General features: G+C 42.4%; 1 protein-coding gene across 2 annotated transcripts; it reads right to left on the bottom strand.

The window, feature by feature from the left end:
- On the bottom strand, window positions 1-15,733 carry qki2 (QKI, KH domain containing, RNA binding 2). 2 transcript variants are annotated; one of them, XR_006358223.1, is made up of 8 exons: window positions 15,097-15,733; window positions 12,127-12,275; window positions 10,950-11,066; window positions 7,769-7,912; window positions 6,133-6,220; window positions 5,629-5,913; window positions 4,022-4,780; window positions 1-1,981 (listed from the first exon to the last, which is right to left on the bottom strand). XR_006358223.1 is itself a non-coding variant. In XM_044013427.1 (7 exons), the coding sequence occupies exons 1-7, from the start codon at window positions 15,236-15,238 to the stop codon at window positions 4,731-4,733; spliced, it is 951 nt and encodes a 316-aa protein (XP_043869362.1). In that variant the 5' UTR covers window positions 15,239-15,733; the 3' UTR covers window positions 1-4,730. The 2 variants fall into 2 exon arrangements, 1 of the variants encoding a protein (XP_043869362.1); XM_044013427.1 differs by having other exon boundaries at window positions 1-4,756.
- Between the last annotated feature and the right edge of the window lie 860 nt (window positions 15,734-16,593).

Below are 16,593 nucleotides of genomic sequence, written 5' to 3'. Positions count from 1 at the left end.
TTAGTTTTACATCTATGAGTTTAATGGTGTACAAAGAGTTATTCCTGCTTAGAATACTTAAAAATTTAAAAGATCATTGTTCAACACATATCTTGTTTCATTTTGTAGACATGTTTTTTTTTTTTAAGGAATCCAAAGCAGTGACAGATACCATTAAAGTGGTTAATAATCACAGAAGTGGTAACAGTTAGTACCTAAACTTGGCACTGGAGAGTAGATTAATGTCATACTACACTGTTAATTGTCACACTTATAATATACAAAAGGCACAGAAGGCAAGCAATGCTGATCTCAAAGGCTCAAGTTGACACATCAGATTCCAGTTTCTCAGGTCATGACTACAAATGACACATGAAGGGCAGTTCAGTCATCAAATTAATCTCCATAATAAGGCATAATGTTCTTATCTGAAAAAGGTCATTTAATGTTATTTCCATGTATAAAATAAAATATAAAAATACATTATAAACTTGTTACAGATGTTACAACTGTTTTTTTTTTTTTTATTGCAAGGCATCAGTTGGTTTGCGTTTGTGTAAAAGTGCACCACACCCTCCGAAAAAGTGGATACACGTGCAAAAATATACTGTATGTATGGGCGTCTTCATCCCCAACAACACAAAACAGCCATACCAAACAAAACAAACGGAAAACATATACTAAAACACTGCTGCCTTGAGGCGCACTAGCCTCACATACACATCCGAGACGCTGTAGCTTCAATACTGCATTGCACTTTCAAATAAGATGAGTCATTGTGTTTGGCACTAAAGTCTGAATTGAAAGGAGTTGTGGATGTACAACCGTAAAATTTAGATGCTAGATTACGATTAGTCTGCGACACATTTCCTGCAGTCCTTATTAATCTGCATAAATCAACATGGCATAATTGTATGCTGGGCACAAAGCCTCTGCGTAGTGATAAAAGATTTAGGTGTAACATTGTTCCATGGCGCTCAATAAATAAAGGCACTGTTGTTCAAGCTCGTACAATACTGTAGTGTGAAAAAGGCAAAGGCATTGCTTTGTAAGTCCTCAAGATGTAGGCAAAAGAATCGCAAACCTCCTCTCTGTACGTGTTTGTGCTTTGTCAGAAACACTCGGACATACTTTGGCATTTTGGATTCCAGTTTGTTACTTTTCTTCGCCAAGCAAGTGGTAAAAAAAACAACAGATTCCTTGCAGACATTTCGCGAGTTCTCATTCAAATGCGGTAAAATGAGCACTCGAGAGTGCAGTCTAACAAAAGACATCCTCACATGTTTCACATGTTGGGTGTTTTGAGGGAAAGCACGTTAATGCATGAGACATCATAAAAACCAATCATAATAATGAAATAAATACAGTTTGAGACCAAACAAAAAGGGAGAAGCGAGTCAGAAAAGTTTCCAACAATAAGTGAGCAGTGCCTGCTGGAGGAAAAATACTTCAAAATATCAACATATCTCTGTCAGTTTAGTGTTTTTAAAGGGTTTCTGTGCTGGATGAGTATAATTACCATCATTATGAATATAGTTACCATTATTAATAGTCATTATTATTATTGCCTGATGTGGGCTAAGGGTGGGGGAGCTCAGAGAGACAGTTTGGCATAGCTAGAGATTAGTTTGAGCCCATCACCAGTGTGAGGCCTATCCTCAGTAAAGGCTACTGGTTCTGCATGGATGCATGGACAGACTGGGACTTAGGAAAAAACTTCATAAACTGGCTTTGGAGTTTTGTAAGGAAGGCACGTTTGGCAAAGTTTGGGAGTTGGTGATGGGTGGGGTCCTGAGGTTTATTCCCATGATCGCTGTCGTCTGGTTCGCTGGTTAGACAGTAGCAGCCGGGCTGTTCCTTAAGGGCTGGTCTCTGGTTGGCTGAGCTGGGGGAGAGTCAGGGGCCGTGGGCCAATGAACACGCCAGTAGGCAGAGATGGGTGGGTCATCAGTGGGCAGAAATGTCAGAAGGTCAAGGGGTCATGGGTTAGTTGCCGTGGCAGCTAGAGTTAGACGGACAGAGACGGACAGACATGGAAAGGAAACAAAAAGGGCACATAAAAGGGGACACAAAAAGAAAAAAGATAGAAGAGAGATTAGTGTCAGCTAGTGGCGTCAGGATGACAACAAGGCAGATCTACTGCAGTCACACAGCATGAGGGGTATTACATTAGGAGTCGCACAGCACCTTCATGAGCCCTCCACGGCCATTCACATGGACTTACATAAACCACCAGGTGTTGACATAAAGAATGACTGGTCGGCGGCGCTCATATGTGCTGATGAAGGCGCTTGCAGGGTTACGTTTAAGGAGATACTCCTCCTCTTGTGTGACTGCTGCTATAGTAATACTAATCATGCTAGCCGGGCTACGTCTAACACAGACAAGACAGCGAAACCATGGACAGAGAGGGGGACAGCATGGTTTCTTTGTGGGTGAGAGACTGACCTTTATGTTCAAAGAAATGTGTCTGGGCCTCAGTAATACTCTCGCTTACTGACAAGTAGAGGTATTGTTTAGCAGCAGGCATAAGATCTTGGTGATTAACAGTAGTGATTAACTGATTATTGATTATGGTTTGATTGATCTGCTGTGGAGTATTAGAAGAGCACCTGATGACAACAGTAAGCAAAGAGGCGCCGTAAGAGACAGCGATGAGAGGTTAAGAGATGGTGATTTTAGAAGAACTTAAGAAACAATTTAACAATAGACAGACTAGCTACAAGAATTTAGAGGCTTTGGTTTCCTTTTGAGATGTTTTTTTTTTTCAATAGTCATCTTTATTGCCTTTTAGTGTTTTTTTGTCCATTGTGTACAACAAGAGCACCGACACTCACATGCACGCACGAGCATACACACACACACGCGCGCACATACACACGCGAACGCACACACACATCGTAGCTAGCTATTCCATTTCTATTGCATATAACAGTCACGAGGCCGAGAATCGAGAAGGTTGCCTCATCTTAAATACACAGAGAATAACACTGCCTTCATTGCCACCTTCGTGGTGACTAAAACAGTAGTAGCTACACACTTTGAATAAAGTTTACATGGAGACACTTCATCTATAAAAAGCATACCATAAAAACAAAAATAAAAAAAATTTACAAACTAAAAAAAACTAGAAAAAAAATAATAATACTACAAGTATTTCCAAGCGGTCTTGTTCCATAAGCTTCATAAAAGCACTTAAATCCTTAAAATCCCTATATACAAATTTATTTTGCAGCTAAATACATGGTAACAGCACCACTCTGGCTAGGAAATGTATGAATGATGTAAACAGCCCCAATGATAAAGTCCAGTGGGCGACTGATAAGACCACAAACAACAGTATTTCATACAAAAGAGCTTGTAACACAGACTTCAGTAGTTATCACACGCTGTGTTTTAGTAGTAAAACCTGAAGATCATATTGAATTGAATGACCTTCAGAAAAAGAAAATCACTGTTACTTTAAGTGTAATATAGTCATTGGGCATTACACAGGATTTCATTAAGAATAATAATAATAATAATAATAATGATAATAATAAAAAATAGCAGTTGTGGAAACCTACTGGAATGATGTTGGGTATAAATAAAATATTCCCACAGTATTTGTAGGATTAAAGTAGTAATAAAGAGATAAACAACCACTAAGACAAAAAAAAAAGTTTCCAAGAGAGGACTCCAAATCCAGAGTCACAAGGACTGAGTCACATGAATGGAGTGATCCATTCTAATTGAGAGGGTCCTGGCCTGTAAGCCGTCCACTTTATCTAACAGGCAAGCAACGATAACTGCTGCAGCTGTGACCTCTAACATGGTTCCTCCCAATCTGCTCACTTACTTCACTTTCACTGCAACAAATACTGTTTCACATTTTGCACTGCCGCTGCTTCAGTGTGAAACCTCCTCACCCGATACAGTTATTTCTCCCTCTTTTTAAGGCATGCCGTGTTACAGACACATGTAAACTGAAATTGGTCCATTGGTCTGCATGCACACACACTAACACACACATACACATAAAGTGGCTGGTGAGCTAACTAACCTCTGTCTGTGGTCACTACCCTTTGGTAAGGATGGATTCTCTTGTCGTGGCGTCGTACCTTAGTAGTCATGGCACCTGCTAACAGCCATTAACATCGCCCCAAAACAGAACACAGACGGTTACTCATCAGAAAGACATCAAACAGTCCACCCATGGCACCAACATCAGTGAAACCAGATTTACCAAGAGTTCAAGGCTGAAGGTGAATATAAAACAAAAATGTCTCACTTCTCGCTACAAGAGACAACATTTTTGCTGCTTTGTGGTCTTCTGTTTTCTTCAGAAAATATTAATCAAAACCACTAATCACTGACTAAGCTCGACTGGTAGATTCAACATCGGCTGTAAGTAAAAATCACGCTATAGCTCTGTGATCAAGATAAGCTTTAACACATATTAAATCACAAACAGCAGCACTATAACATCTATAGGTTTACTAAAAATGTGTTAAAAATATAAGCGGAAGCTGAACTATTAAAACAAGTTAAATAGCTGTCACACCACAACGCTAGTCTGCTAATACAAAGAGGAAATGAACAGGAATGGACACTTGACTACTTGAATGACTGTCAAAGAGCCTATCATCCTAAAGAATGGCAAACTTTGAGTGTTTGCTCTGTGGGACAAGTATGTTTTGGGGGTAGGGGGAGAGGGGGGTTCTTTCTGCAAGCCAGTCCATGTGTGTGCTAGGAAGGAGGGTTGCTATCGCTTAGCCTTTGGTTGGGAAAGCCATACCTGCAAAAACACAGGGAGAAGAGACTGTTAGCCCAGCAATGAGCATCAGCATATAATCTATATATCACGTGGATGCATTACAAGAGCTGGATATGGCAACCAGTTTTTTTTCCAGTGGCAAACTGCACCACTGTGACAATAAATATCGCCTGTGGCCTCAGCATCTGCTGTTGGTGCCACTCCAGATGATCTGGGTTTGGGTTTGGCTCCGGATCAAGTTGGATCTGGCTCTGTTATGATTTTAAATTTGATTCAAATATAAAAAAGTTTATTCATAATATTGGAAACAGTAGTTTGGCAGTTGCAGATGATCACATTCCGTATAAGATTACCCGTTTTCACAAGACTCCACTGCAGAACTTCAAGTCATGTTGACAGCTGCTCAATCTGCTGAGAAAGGCAGCGTTTTTTGTTTGTTTTTGTCAAATCTATTTGATCCAAATATCAACAGGTTGGGTTTTCAAGGTTTAAATGCAAGACAGAGAGGAACTGAGTGAGGTAAATGCAGTGATATAAAATAAAGCAAATAGATACTGTTTAAATGCTTGAGCTAAGTTCTGATTGGTTAATGTTGGGTTAGGCTTTCCCAACATTAATTTGGTTTGGTTCTCAGTTTTTAATGAACACAATGAAGTTAACTGTGGCCAAAAAAGCATTCCCCCACCAATTCTCTTGCATGTTAAGTTCAAAATCTGTAAAACTTCACCAGAGCCTCGATAAACAGTTTTCCCTACAGTGTGTAGGGAGTCAGGGAAAAGGATTTATTTGCGCAGTATGTGCCTGGTGAACATTTAGTTTGGAGCTCAGTATCCAGTTCTCACAATACATCCATTGACTACTTATGAAAGTGATGAACTTCTAAATTGCCATACCTAATACTCCAGTTGAGTCAATTGGGTATTCCAATATGGAGGGTGTAAGTGTGTAGGGATACTCGTAGGGTGTGTAGATGATTCCAGATTCAGGCCCTTGCTGCACCAGCGCTGGGTGTGGGTTACCTCCTGGCACGAGGGCGGAGCTCTGGATCTGACGAATCAGGGGCATGAGGGTCGGCGTGGAGACGGGGGCGGGGTTGCGCAGGGTCGGAGGCAGCACGGGTGTCGGCCCTGTGATGATGCGAGGCGCCTGAGGGGTTCCTAGTGGGAAGGCAGCGGTGGCTGTGTGGCACACAAACATGCAGTTTTGCAAGTATGCGCACACCCACACGCGAGTGCACAAAAAGGAACAGACAAGAAGGGAAAAAAAGAGGACAAACAGTCTATTTAACAAAAGAAAACAGAGGCATTGTTCATATATACAGTGGACTCCTGTACCAAGACCCCTCCTCTGTCACCCACCAACCCTCCTCCACATGTTAACTATGATGTCATCCTTACGCGTCTTGACATTGGCGTCTCTGTAGGTCCCATTGAGGATGGCGAGCTCCATCAACTGCATTTTCTTCAGGTTGTCCTCCCCCTCAGCCTACACCAACACAAACAAGCACAGCAGTCACTCACTCAGCACATTTATTCAAGGTCCAGTGTGTAACATATGGAAGGGGATTAAGTATAAATTCCATAAGTTTGTTTGTATGAATATAACTGCTTCAAATTAAGCAACGCTGTGTTTCCACAGCAGCCCTGAACAGACAAACCAGCCAGAGTGCACGCTTTCCGTTTGGATGCAGAAGCTTAACGCGCAAAATGAAGAACAATCTTTCTGGTATGCAAAGGCCACCGTAGTTCCCTGGTGCACTGGGTAAAGGGAGAGGTGAACAGATGAGTCTGCAGTCTCACCGGTAGATGTCACTAATTCTTACAAAGTGAACCTTAAATCTCTGTGAGAGGCTTAAGTAAAGATTCAATTTAAGTGTTTCTAAAGAAAAATAAGTGGGGCTGCAACGATTAATCAATGATTATTTGTTCATTATAATCAATGAAGCGAGTGTGAGTGATATCAATAAAACTGAATCATTTTGGTTTGTGGACAAAACATTTCATTTGAGAACATCATCCTTTGGAGGTCTGGGAAACATCATTAAACAAACAACTAATCAATTAAGAAGTTGTTGTTTTTTTGCACTGGAGCTGTCCAGACCATGACCCCTGCCACTCTACCACACGGGACATATTCAGTGTCAAACATGCTAGCTTCTTAGCTCCTGTTACAGCGTGGTGAAAGGCTCGACTGATTTACAGTTGGTGAGCAAGGTCGTCCGGGTTAAACTAACAAACGTCATTAACTTCAGCTGCAGCTCACACGTAAACACACACACATACATGCACAAACATAGATTAACAGGTGCTGGAGCTCCTGATTGCTTATAGACACTTCTTACATCCAAGACCTCGCTGTGATTGGAGCAGGAATTGATGGCTGATTGCTGCAATAGAAATCACCCTGCTGGTCTTTTCAGTCTGTCTCTATTGTCGAGTACAATGAAGAGGAAAACCAAGAAAATAGCCCTGTGATTTCAAAATATATGCCATTGTGCCTGCGTGTCACACAGGGGATAATTTAGAGGTGCTCGTCACCCATGCCTGCACAGTATATTTCTTATTTGTCACTATGTTTTCGTGTATGTATGAGTCCGCATGGGGGAGGTAGGTGGGCTGGAGAATGTGAGAAATGTCGAGGAGTGCAATCAAAATGTCCTCTTGTGCGGACAAGAAGACAAAAAAAAAACCCATGGAGAAAAAGGAGTACTGTAGCCAGTAGTTGGGAATGAAGTGAGTTGTGAACAAGTGAAAGGAGTGATGGAGTGGGGAGAACGAGTGAACAGACTCTCCATTCATTCGCTCAGCCTTTCAAACAACCCGGGGTTACCATGGAAACCCCTTTATGTGTGTACCCTAATTACCCTAACTCCTTACACATACTCTCTCATACACACAGAAACACAAAAAAGACACAAACACACGTTTTGGACTGACAATCCCCTTCCCCCTTCCATGCATACCAACACAGTGGACCCTAATCCAGTCGCACACCGTTTTTCCATCAGTCCAGACCCACATATCTGATACTCACAGCGGGCACGAGAAGTTTCTTGACCTCACTGATGGCCCTCTGCAGCTTGATCTTGGCCCGGTTGTGTGTGTCCTCAACTGTGATCAGGACGTGGAGGTCCTCGCTCAGGTGCTCCCAGTTGGGCTTCCCTCGGTTCATCTCCTCCTGAAGCACACGAACAATTTAAAAGCTCATTTTCAATGCTCCGCACAAAACCTGACCATTACTGAAACAGGATTTGGCTTTTCTTCCTGCTTGGATCAGCTTCAAATTGCGCACAAATACACACACACACAAAGGTTGGGAGGTTGTGTAACGTGGCATTGAAAGCGTTGTCACAGTTTGGTGCTTACACAAGTTTGGTGTCCTTAACTGGAGGTTTTTCCTTCTTTAACATTCCCCCAAATCACAAGATATATCTATCTCTTAAATGGTGGGTCAATCCATTGCCGACTCACTGGCATTTACAGCATTAATAAGGAATGAATAAAAGTTATTATGAAGTGACAATACAAACTACAGATAATGTGACTGGCTGCACTTGTTGCTCTTGATAGAAATATCTGCTCCACATGTTTCATATTTGGATGTTTCGTTTTTGAAGAGCTGTGAAAAAGTCCAAACAGAAGCTGGATTAGCTGCTTTTCTTTCCTTTGCTTCACTCCAGTGTAATATTTAGGGGTTTATTCATAGTTCATCAGACAATTTTAGGAAACTGAGTGCTTTTAGGCTCTGGGAACTTGTGACAGGGATTTGGTTTATTTTCAGCCACACTAATACGAGGGACTCTAGGAACGGCAATGTCGGTCCACTACTTTTGTCAAGACTGAAATAGCTCACCAAATTGTGAATGGATTGATGTGACTTTTACAGATGTAATAGTTCCCAGAGGATGAATCCAAAAATCCTTCAGAGATTCTTTTTTTTCCAGCTCTACAGTGAGATTGCTGAGGTAATGGATTACAATGGAATCTGTCCTCCACAGGATGAACTCTGGTCAGAACTCCTGAACGTTGACCCTTTACGCCTTCAATGGGTCAACATTTCAATTCATCCAATCCATATTTTCATTTATTGTAGACTAAAGTGAGATCATAACCATGGTAAACATTACATTTACTGTTTTAGGTTTCAGCACAGGAGGCTTTGGAGTCAGTAGTGAGTTCATGAAAATGACAATGCTTCTTGGGAATTGCTTTCCGATGGTTAAATCATTTCAATCACTTCAAATTGGTATCTGAAGGAGGTGAGAAAGTAAAAAAGTAAAATGAAATGTGGGTGTGGCCTTCACTCTTCAGCATTCCTATTCCATTTGTTACTCAACTATTTCTGTCACTTTTTATGTGCAACTCAAGGGATGTCTTCCAGGCGAGACATCTCCACCCTCTCCGTGATGGTTCCTGTGAATGCTATGAATCCTTGTTGAATAAATATGTCTAATACCAGTTCTGTTCCAGCCTAACCTGAAGTGTATGTCCTGTAAATGTTATTGACCTGTTGCAGCGACTAAGCTATCTACCTCTTGCATGTAGCTTCATATATAACAGCCAGATTCCAGAGTGATGTTGAGCTTTTAATCCAAGTCTCCACTAGATAGTTTCCACCACAGCCTTACAGAGCTGCCTATACCAGGGGCGTCAATGGACTGATCACAATTGGAATTAACTGTTAGTAGCATCTCCGTTAAAAGTGAAATGATGAAGCCTTTTTTTTTTTTTATTTCAGCGTGGCGAGCTGGGAGTTTGTGGTTGTAAGCTGTCCTATGAAGTTTTGAAGAACTTCGAAAGTCAACATGTTTCTCTCCTCTACCCCTCTTGCCTCCCACTGTGTCTCTGTTTTCTTTCCTCTCCGTCTCTGTGTGTGTCTCTCACTCTCTGAGGGGGTGTGCGGGGTAGGGAATGTTCTGGAGAGAGCGAGAGAAAGAGAGAGAGAGAGAGAGGGCGGGTGGGGGTGGAGGAATGCTGGACTTGCTCCACCTGCCGTTTGGAAAGCTTGAGTTGATTCCGTCCAACAGCAGACACCAGGGGAGAGGAAGGGAGGACAGATGGACCGAACAACGGGACAGGAGAAAAACTGAGCACCAAAAACTCAATGGTGGAGAGATGGGAGGACGGATAGAAACCCCCAATACAAATAAACATCAGCTGGTCTCCTACTTGGTTTTGTAACATGGCTGTGTTTTTTTTCTTTAAATTCAAACCCAAGTATCTGTTTTTGGTGTCAAAGGGGCCTGGGGCTACATCGTGTTTTTACAGGTTTTCCACAAATCGCATTACTGCCGAACATTTGTCATAACAAATTTCAGTTATTTAAAAAAAAAAATCTCAACAGAGCTCTTCCTTCCTGCAGGCTGTGGTTGGGTTATATTCATGTACCCGAGCTAAAACGCTTCCCTTCTGCTTCTGAACATCCAGTCCACATGTTTTATTTATTTTATTTATTTTAATTTTGTTGCTGCTCAGAGAACTGGTGTCTCAAAAATGAATAATTTAAGCACAGTCAGAATGTTACTTTGACAAAAATCAAAAACATAATGTTTAGTCTGATGGGCTGCGTGTCTCGAGCAAAGTTTCCACAAGCTAAAGAAGAAAACACCTCAAGGAATAGTTTGAAAAGTCTTCTTCTTGTTTCTCATCTATTGTTGACAGATGAGGAGGTCAATACCATTCTCATAAATGATGTATACAGCATTTACGAAAGCTATTAACTCAGCTTACTCAGCATACGGACTGTAAAAAGGCTGAAGAAGCTGGTCTGGCTCTCACAAAAGAGAATGTGGAGTCATCTCTAAAGCGTTATAACGTCTTGTTTCTTTAATCTGTAGACAAACTAAGTGTAAAAGTGACAAACTGTGGGATCGGTGGCTGAGTGAGTCATCTTTCACCAGGGCAGTCATGAGTTCAATCCCCACTTCCGCTAGTGTCCCTGTGTAAGACACTTAACCCCAAGTTGCTCCTGTTAACTGTGTCACTTGCTAAGTTGGTTAAAAGTGTCTGCCAAATAACTAAGCCTTTCCTAAGGTCTCGTTTGACAACTTTTGTTACATTTACATCTGGATCTAATTCAACACAAAACATCTAAATATCTTTGTGACGATGCAAAGACGTTCCTTTGGCCTACAACAGCACAAATGACGCTGGTTTTGGCACAGCACTGTATTTTGTGAGTTTAATGAGTGCATGTTTTCTTGTTGGGGGTCTACCTTCTTCTTGTCTCTCATGGAGCCTTTCCCTCGCACCATAATCTTGCATCCTGTCTCTGCCTCCAGTTGCTTGGCCGTCAGACCGCGAGGGCCCAGGATCCTCCCGACAAAGTTGAACTACACAAAAGAGCAACAAGAGTAAGAATAAACAGGCCCAAGGGAAGACGAGACACATTTTTCTTCATGCACACACTGTTGTTTTTTTTGTTGTTGTTGTTTTTTTTTTCTACAACATGTGTGTATTTACTTGTGAGTGTGTGGCCTTGAGGTTTATACATCTGTGAATGTGTCTGTGTTACTGAGAGAGACAAAAATAGCTCATTATATTGGTGCTGGCTGGTGCTGATGGTATGGCAGGACGCCGTCGTTCTCTTAACCTTATCTGTCACTAAGACTGACTGATTAACTAGACAGCTGCCCCCTCTGTGTGTCTATGTTTGTGTGTGTGTGTTTCAACCACGGTCCCTCTGTTTCTGTCATATACTCCTCTAATAACATTTGCACTGTCTCGTCCGTCTATTTTTTTCTTCACTGGAGTGTCACCGAATTTAACCCTGATGTTCACTTCTGTCAGGGTTGCGCCATAATCAGAGATGACCATTGACTTCCTACCAGCACACACAAATCCAGACAGAGGAACTGCTCTCTAAATTTAACCCTGATCTCAACCGTTTTCCAGCGCACCCCTGTATGTGCGTGTGTGTCCTGTTAGCCTCCTGTCATGTGAGCGAGGACAGCCTGTCATTGTGCTCGGTGATTGGTGAGCTGATGCATGCAGAAAATCATGTGAGACATTCAATCGGGGACCAACGCAACTCAATTCTATTGGAACGCTTAACTGTACTTAGTGTGAGCAAGGACGAACTGGATGAAGTCTGTACGTCACGCTTGACTTTGTGTTTCGGGAAAACATTGAATAGTCTAAATAGTGTAAACGTGGAGTTCAAATGAAATCCATACAGAATTTAGAACCTTAATCCATTTTGATCTTATCGGAAACTCATCATAAATACATTTTAAGTCTTGATCACGTTATTTGACTGAATGAAACAAGTGATACACAGGCGGTCGCTGTGATTAAAAGGCCAGCTTTTCTGTAGCTAAGAGGAGATAACGCGACAAAAAGTAAACACAAACTCGTCAAAAGAGATCAGGGGTCATGGCTTCATCCACTCACGTCAGGATACTCTTTGACGGGCACGTAGAGCTTTTCCTGCAGCTGAGCCACCGGGCCGATAGGTTCCGGGAGCTCCTCCATGTCCCGGCCGTTGAACATGCCGCCGTTCAGTGTGTCGTTGTACATGTCTTTGCGTACCCTGCCGATTTCTTGGGGGGAAGACATCGCAAGACAGACAGACAGACAAAAAAAAAATGTAAGTAACGTGAACTGAAAATGTCCAGGAAAACGTCTGACATCAAGTTTCACAACAGTTTATTTTTTTTAGGGTGATGACTTAGTGATACCAGGGGTATAGGTGTGTCTGGAAGTGACAGACAGACAGACAGACAGACAGACAGGCAGGCAGGCAGGCAGGGAGACAGACAGACAGTTAATAGTGTTCTGCATCATAATATAGAATCCATTAAATGCTTTGCTGTCAGGCCTCCTCTATTAATTATAAATTCTCTTTATTTCTTTCACCAACTGTGACACACAAACACTCACTGTTTCCCCTTTCAGAGTAAATAATCTGATTGAAAAACACTAATGCTGGTGGTGATTACAGTGACCTCCGCTACCTACCACTGTTAACAAAGTTCTAGCACAGGAAAGTTACTCATCAACCAGACATAAAGGTCACTGGCATTCTAAAAACGCATTAGGACTGCAATCGACAATATATTAGGTATGAATAAACCAATTTTCATATTCATCACTTGGTTTATAAAATGCCAAAGTGGTAAAACATGTGAGTCACATTTTACTCAAAGCTGACATCTTAAAACAGCTTCTTTTGTCCAATCATCGCTGCAAAACCTAGAGATATTCAGATTATTCTCACACTGGAGAATCCGCAAATAGAGAATTGCTTGGCATTTTAGCTAAAAATGCGCAATTATCAATAAAAGTATCTTATTAATATTATTGATCAACTAATCAATTACCTGATTGATTGCCATAGCTTTGGGGAAGCATAGGAATATACTTGGAGGGTGCGTCATTAATCTGAAGTTGTAATTTGGCACTGAGATTGATTTCTTAAGAGGTCAAGTCTTTGGCTGCGGGCTGATGCAGAAGCACTATCACAAATGAGACTATGTCTGTCCCTGTCTGTTTGTTTGGGGTTGTCTCAATGACCGATGCTAACCTCTGATGCCTTTGTAATGACACGCTCGCATAATAATAACTGACTACTGCACCGCACAAACACACACGCAACACATACACACAGACTCAGACTCAGGGTGTCAACTCACTCACTCACACACACACACACGGAATAACTGCCTTGAGGCACAAATATCATCTGACCTAAGCAGGCTGACAGCCATGTCTCCCTGCTCTGACAGTGATAAGTCTGACCATAATAACTACAGTAGGACGCTATAATTACAGCCACAGCTATACAGTGACAAGGATGATCCTCTAATAACCTATTCCAACCTGTTACGGGCCAAAAGTGACGATTAAAAACACACAAACACACACAAAAAAATCTGCACACACAAGCAGGGTTTTTGTCACGCTCTCTGAGCGCAAACAGACACGAGTTCCTTGAGGAAAATGAGAAGTGAAAGAAGAACAAGACACTGGAGGGAGAGAAAGATAAAGAGGTGAGCTGTGGCAGGCCTTATCTGAACTCTTCAACCTGTTCTACGTTTATTTATAGGCCAAACATACACACTCTTACAATATCTTTGTAAGTGGCAGGCTTCTTTATGTTCCCACACAAACTTTTTTTTTTTTTTGGGTTCAGATCCCTTATGCCTGAGCGCCTTGGTCTCATATCTCAGCCAGATGATGCCGCCAGGCAGAAAATGGGCACGGTACAATGCCTTCCACTCTGACCCTGGGTGTCACGTTCATCACGCGGGAGGAATGAATATGCCCTGACCATCAGTCTTCAACGGGAACACAACTAGAGTGGCCAAGTTGATATATTTGTCAGGCTGTGGAGGAGAACAACCTTGCTCAGTGATCCTGATGTACAACAACAGAAGCAACAACAACAGGCCTCAGTATAGCAACCGCTCAAAAAGATGACTTTTACCAAGAGAGCAACATAACACACTTTGCCGTGATGGTGCGCGGTGATGTCTCTTTGGTGTGATTTCAAAGAAGCTTGTGCGAGCGCAGGGAATCAACAAGTGGAGTGCACTGATCAGAGGCAGCGTGTCATTGGAGGCCGCCAGTGGCTTCACATCAAAAATTTTACACAGTGACACGCTCTCGTTCCTGCACAGGGATGGGCTGCAGATTCACATAAGCCTGCGCATTAGGTCACTGGGAAAGACTAACAACTGTCTGTTTGTTCCCATCACCAACTGACTCTGTGTGTGTGTGTGTGTGTGTGTGTGTGTGTGTGAGAGAGAGAGAGAGAGAGGGAGAGGGAGAGAGAAGAGATGTTTTTCTAGTGTGTGTGTGTGCACTTGTTTTTGCTGCATCTGTGGGACCTTTCCTGACACACACACACACACACACTGTCTTTTTCATGACCAGTGGTCCTCATTTCAGAGGCTCTGGTTAAAGTGTGGATTAAGAGGTTAACAGCAGTTAGTTCGTCGGGCTGGGGTTAGACGCTGTCTGGTTATGGTTATGGTTAAGGTTTGAGACAAAACTTTGGTTTGGCTGTTCAAATAAATGGAAAATTAGTGCGGTGTTGTCACAAGAACAGCTGTGCAAATCTCTCTTTTTTTCACCCTGTGACATCTATCTGGACACATTGTATCATATGAGATTATTTTCTTCTTTATTGTGTATCTGTGGTGTTTAAAGAATACGGTGTAAAAGTTAGATAATTCGTTGCTGGGTGAATTTTAACAGTTACATCATGTTTCCCCTTCATTCCTCCAGTTGACTAATTCAATAAAAGTAAAACGAATACAGTTTTTTTTTTAATTATTTCATACAAAAACAACTGAGATGTCAGAGGATGGACTCTCCTTGTCTCCTCTGTGATGTTTGTCAGTGATGATGCCGGGTTACCTTCATCCAGCAGCCGCTCCAGATGCGTGAAGATGCCGCTGAAGTTGGGCAGGGAGCTCATGACCTTCCTGTCGTTCATCAGCTGCATTAGATAGTCCGGGTTGGACTTGGGTCTCTCCTTCACCTCTGTCTCCCCGACCATGACTTTAGCTTCAACAAAAGATTAGCCCAACTAAGGCGGAAAAAAAACTTATTGAGAAATTTTAAGAAAAGAAAGAAAGAGAGGGCAGGAGATGAGACACACGCCCCGCCAAGCAATGTAAGGACCCTGGGGATTCCACCGGCCGCGACCCGCTGACCACTTCTCTATCAAGCGTGTAAATCTCAAACCTCAGCCTCTGTCGTTGGGTTAAATCGACTGTCCTTCGGTTTCTAGTGTGAGTGTGACCCTTCTTTTCCCCAACGGCCCCCCTCTGTCCAAGTCTTTCCAGAGTTTGGGAAAAGTTCCTTAATGGGGGGAGTTTGGCTCTGTTTGACACTTTGACCGACTCCAAGCACTTGTCTGGCGGCTACAAATCTACAATGGTGATGGTGTGTCCTCCGCCCCGGATCCTCAGCCTGTGTCCGCCCAGAGTGTCGGTATTCTGCAGCGAGGATCGACTCCCAATCATATGATTACAGTAGAGCAGCAGCACGAGTGGGCTGCCGGGAGCGCGCAAGCACGACGCCGTGGTCGGAGGGGAGGAGGCTCGTGCGCGTCCTCGTGGCCCTCCTCCACTTGCCTTGTCTCTCGCGCGCTCTCTCTCTCCAGGCGCGCACACGAGCACACTACCACCGGACACCCGCAGTATAACAATAAAACACCTGTTCTACACTGTCACTGTCCTGTGTATGTGTGTAGTTGTTGACTTGTTTTTGTAACCTTTTTATATTTAAATGGAATTGGGCTCATAACCACGGGGTTGCCAGTTCAAATCCCGGGACGGGTCAAGGGCTGGGGTGCCCCTGAGCAAGGCATTAGTTCCCATTGTGTGTGTTCACTACTGGTGTGCAAAAAGGAAAGGTTAAACGCAGAGGTCAATTTCACTATCACTAATTGGTGTGTGTGCAAAATAATTCTAATTGACACTGACTTTTTTTAGGTCCACAAGTCCTCATGGGGACGGGAAATCGCCTCCTCTCATTCCTCTTTCCCAAGGACTAGGGTGGCCTTTGCATACCAGAATGTATGTCCCTCTTTTTAGTTTGTGTTGTAAGTAAGTAAAAGGTTTAAAACCGATTTCTTTTTTTTTGTTTTAAAGTGATTACACACATATACAAACATGGGTAATCTTAAAATTCTCATCATTAATATTACACACAGGACCTTTAAAAGTTACACTGCAGTTAGTTTAAAGTTGGGTTTTGGCATTAACTGGTTATTGTTAAGGTTTATGATAAAGGTTTTGTTTTGTGTGTGTCCCATTTATTTGCATTTATATTAAGTAAATATTGAACTTTTTTGGCACCAGTGTTTTTAAAGATGGCAAATGAACATACACAATTGCATACGAGGGG

Source organism: Solea senegalensis, linkage group LG18 (assembly GCF_019176455.1).
Source record: "Solea senegalensis isolate Sse05_10M linkage group LG18, IFAPA_SoseM_1, whole genome shotgun sequence".
Classification (NCBI taxonomy): domain Eukaryota; kingdom Metazoa; phylum Chordata; class Actinopteri; order Pleuronectiformes; family Soleidae; genus Solea; species Solea senegalensis.
The sequence above is the reverse complement of the archived record's forward strand: the minus strand, read 5'-3'. Positions and strand labels throughout refer to the sequence as shown.

What these genes read in the sequence shown, in the direction of transcription:
- qki2 (XM_044013427.1), bottom strand. Translation starts at nt 15,238, where the DNA reads ATGGTCGGGGAGACAGAGGTGAAGGAGAGACCCAAGTCCAACCCGGAC. An exon ending in CCGTCAAAGAGTATCCTGAC is followed by an intron (nt 11,067 to 12,126) that starts GTGAGTGGATGA and finishes TCTTTTGTGTAG; the next exon opens with TTCAACTTTGTCGGGAGGAT. An exon ending in AGAAACTTCTCGTGCCCGCT is followed by an intron (nt 6,221 to 7,768) that starts GTGAGTATCAGA and finishes GTGTTGGTGTAG; the next exon opens with GCTGAGGGGGAGGACAACCT.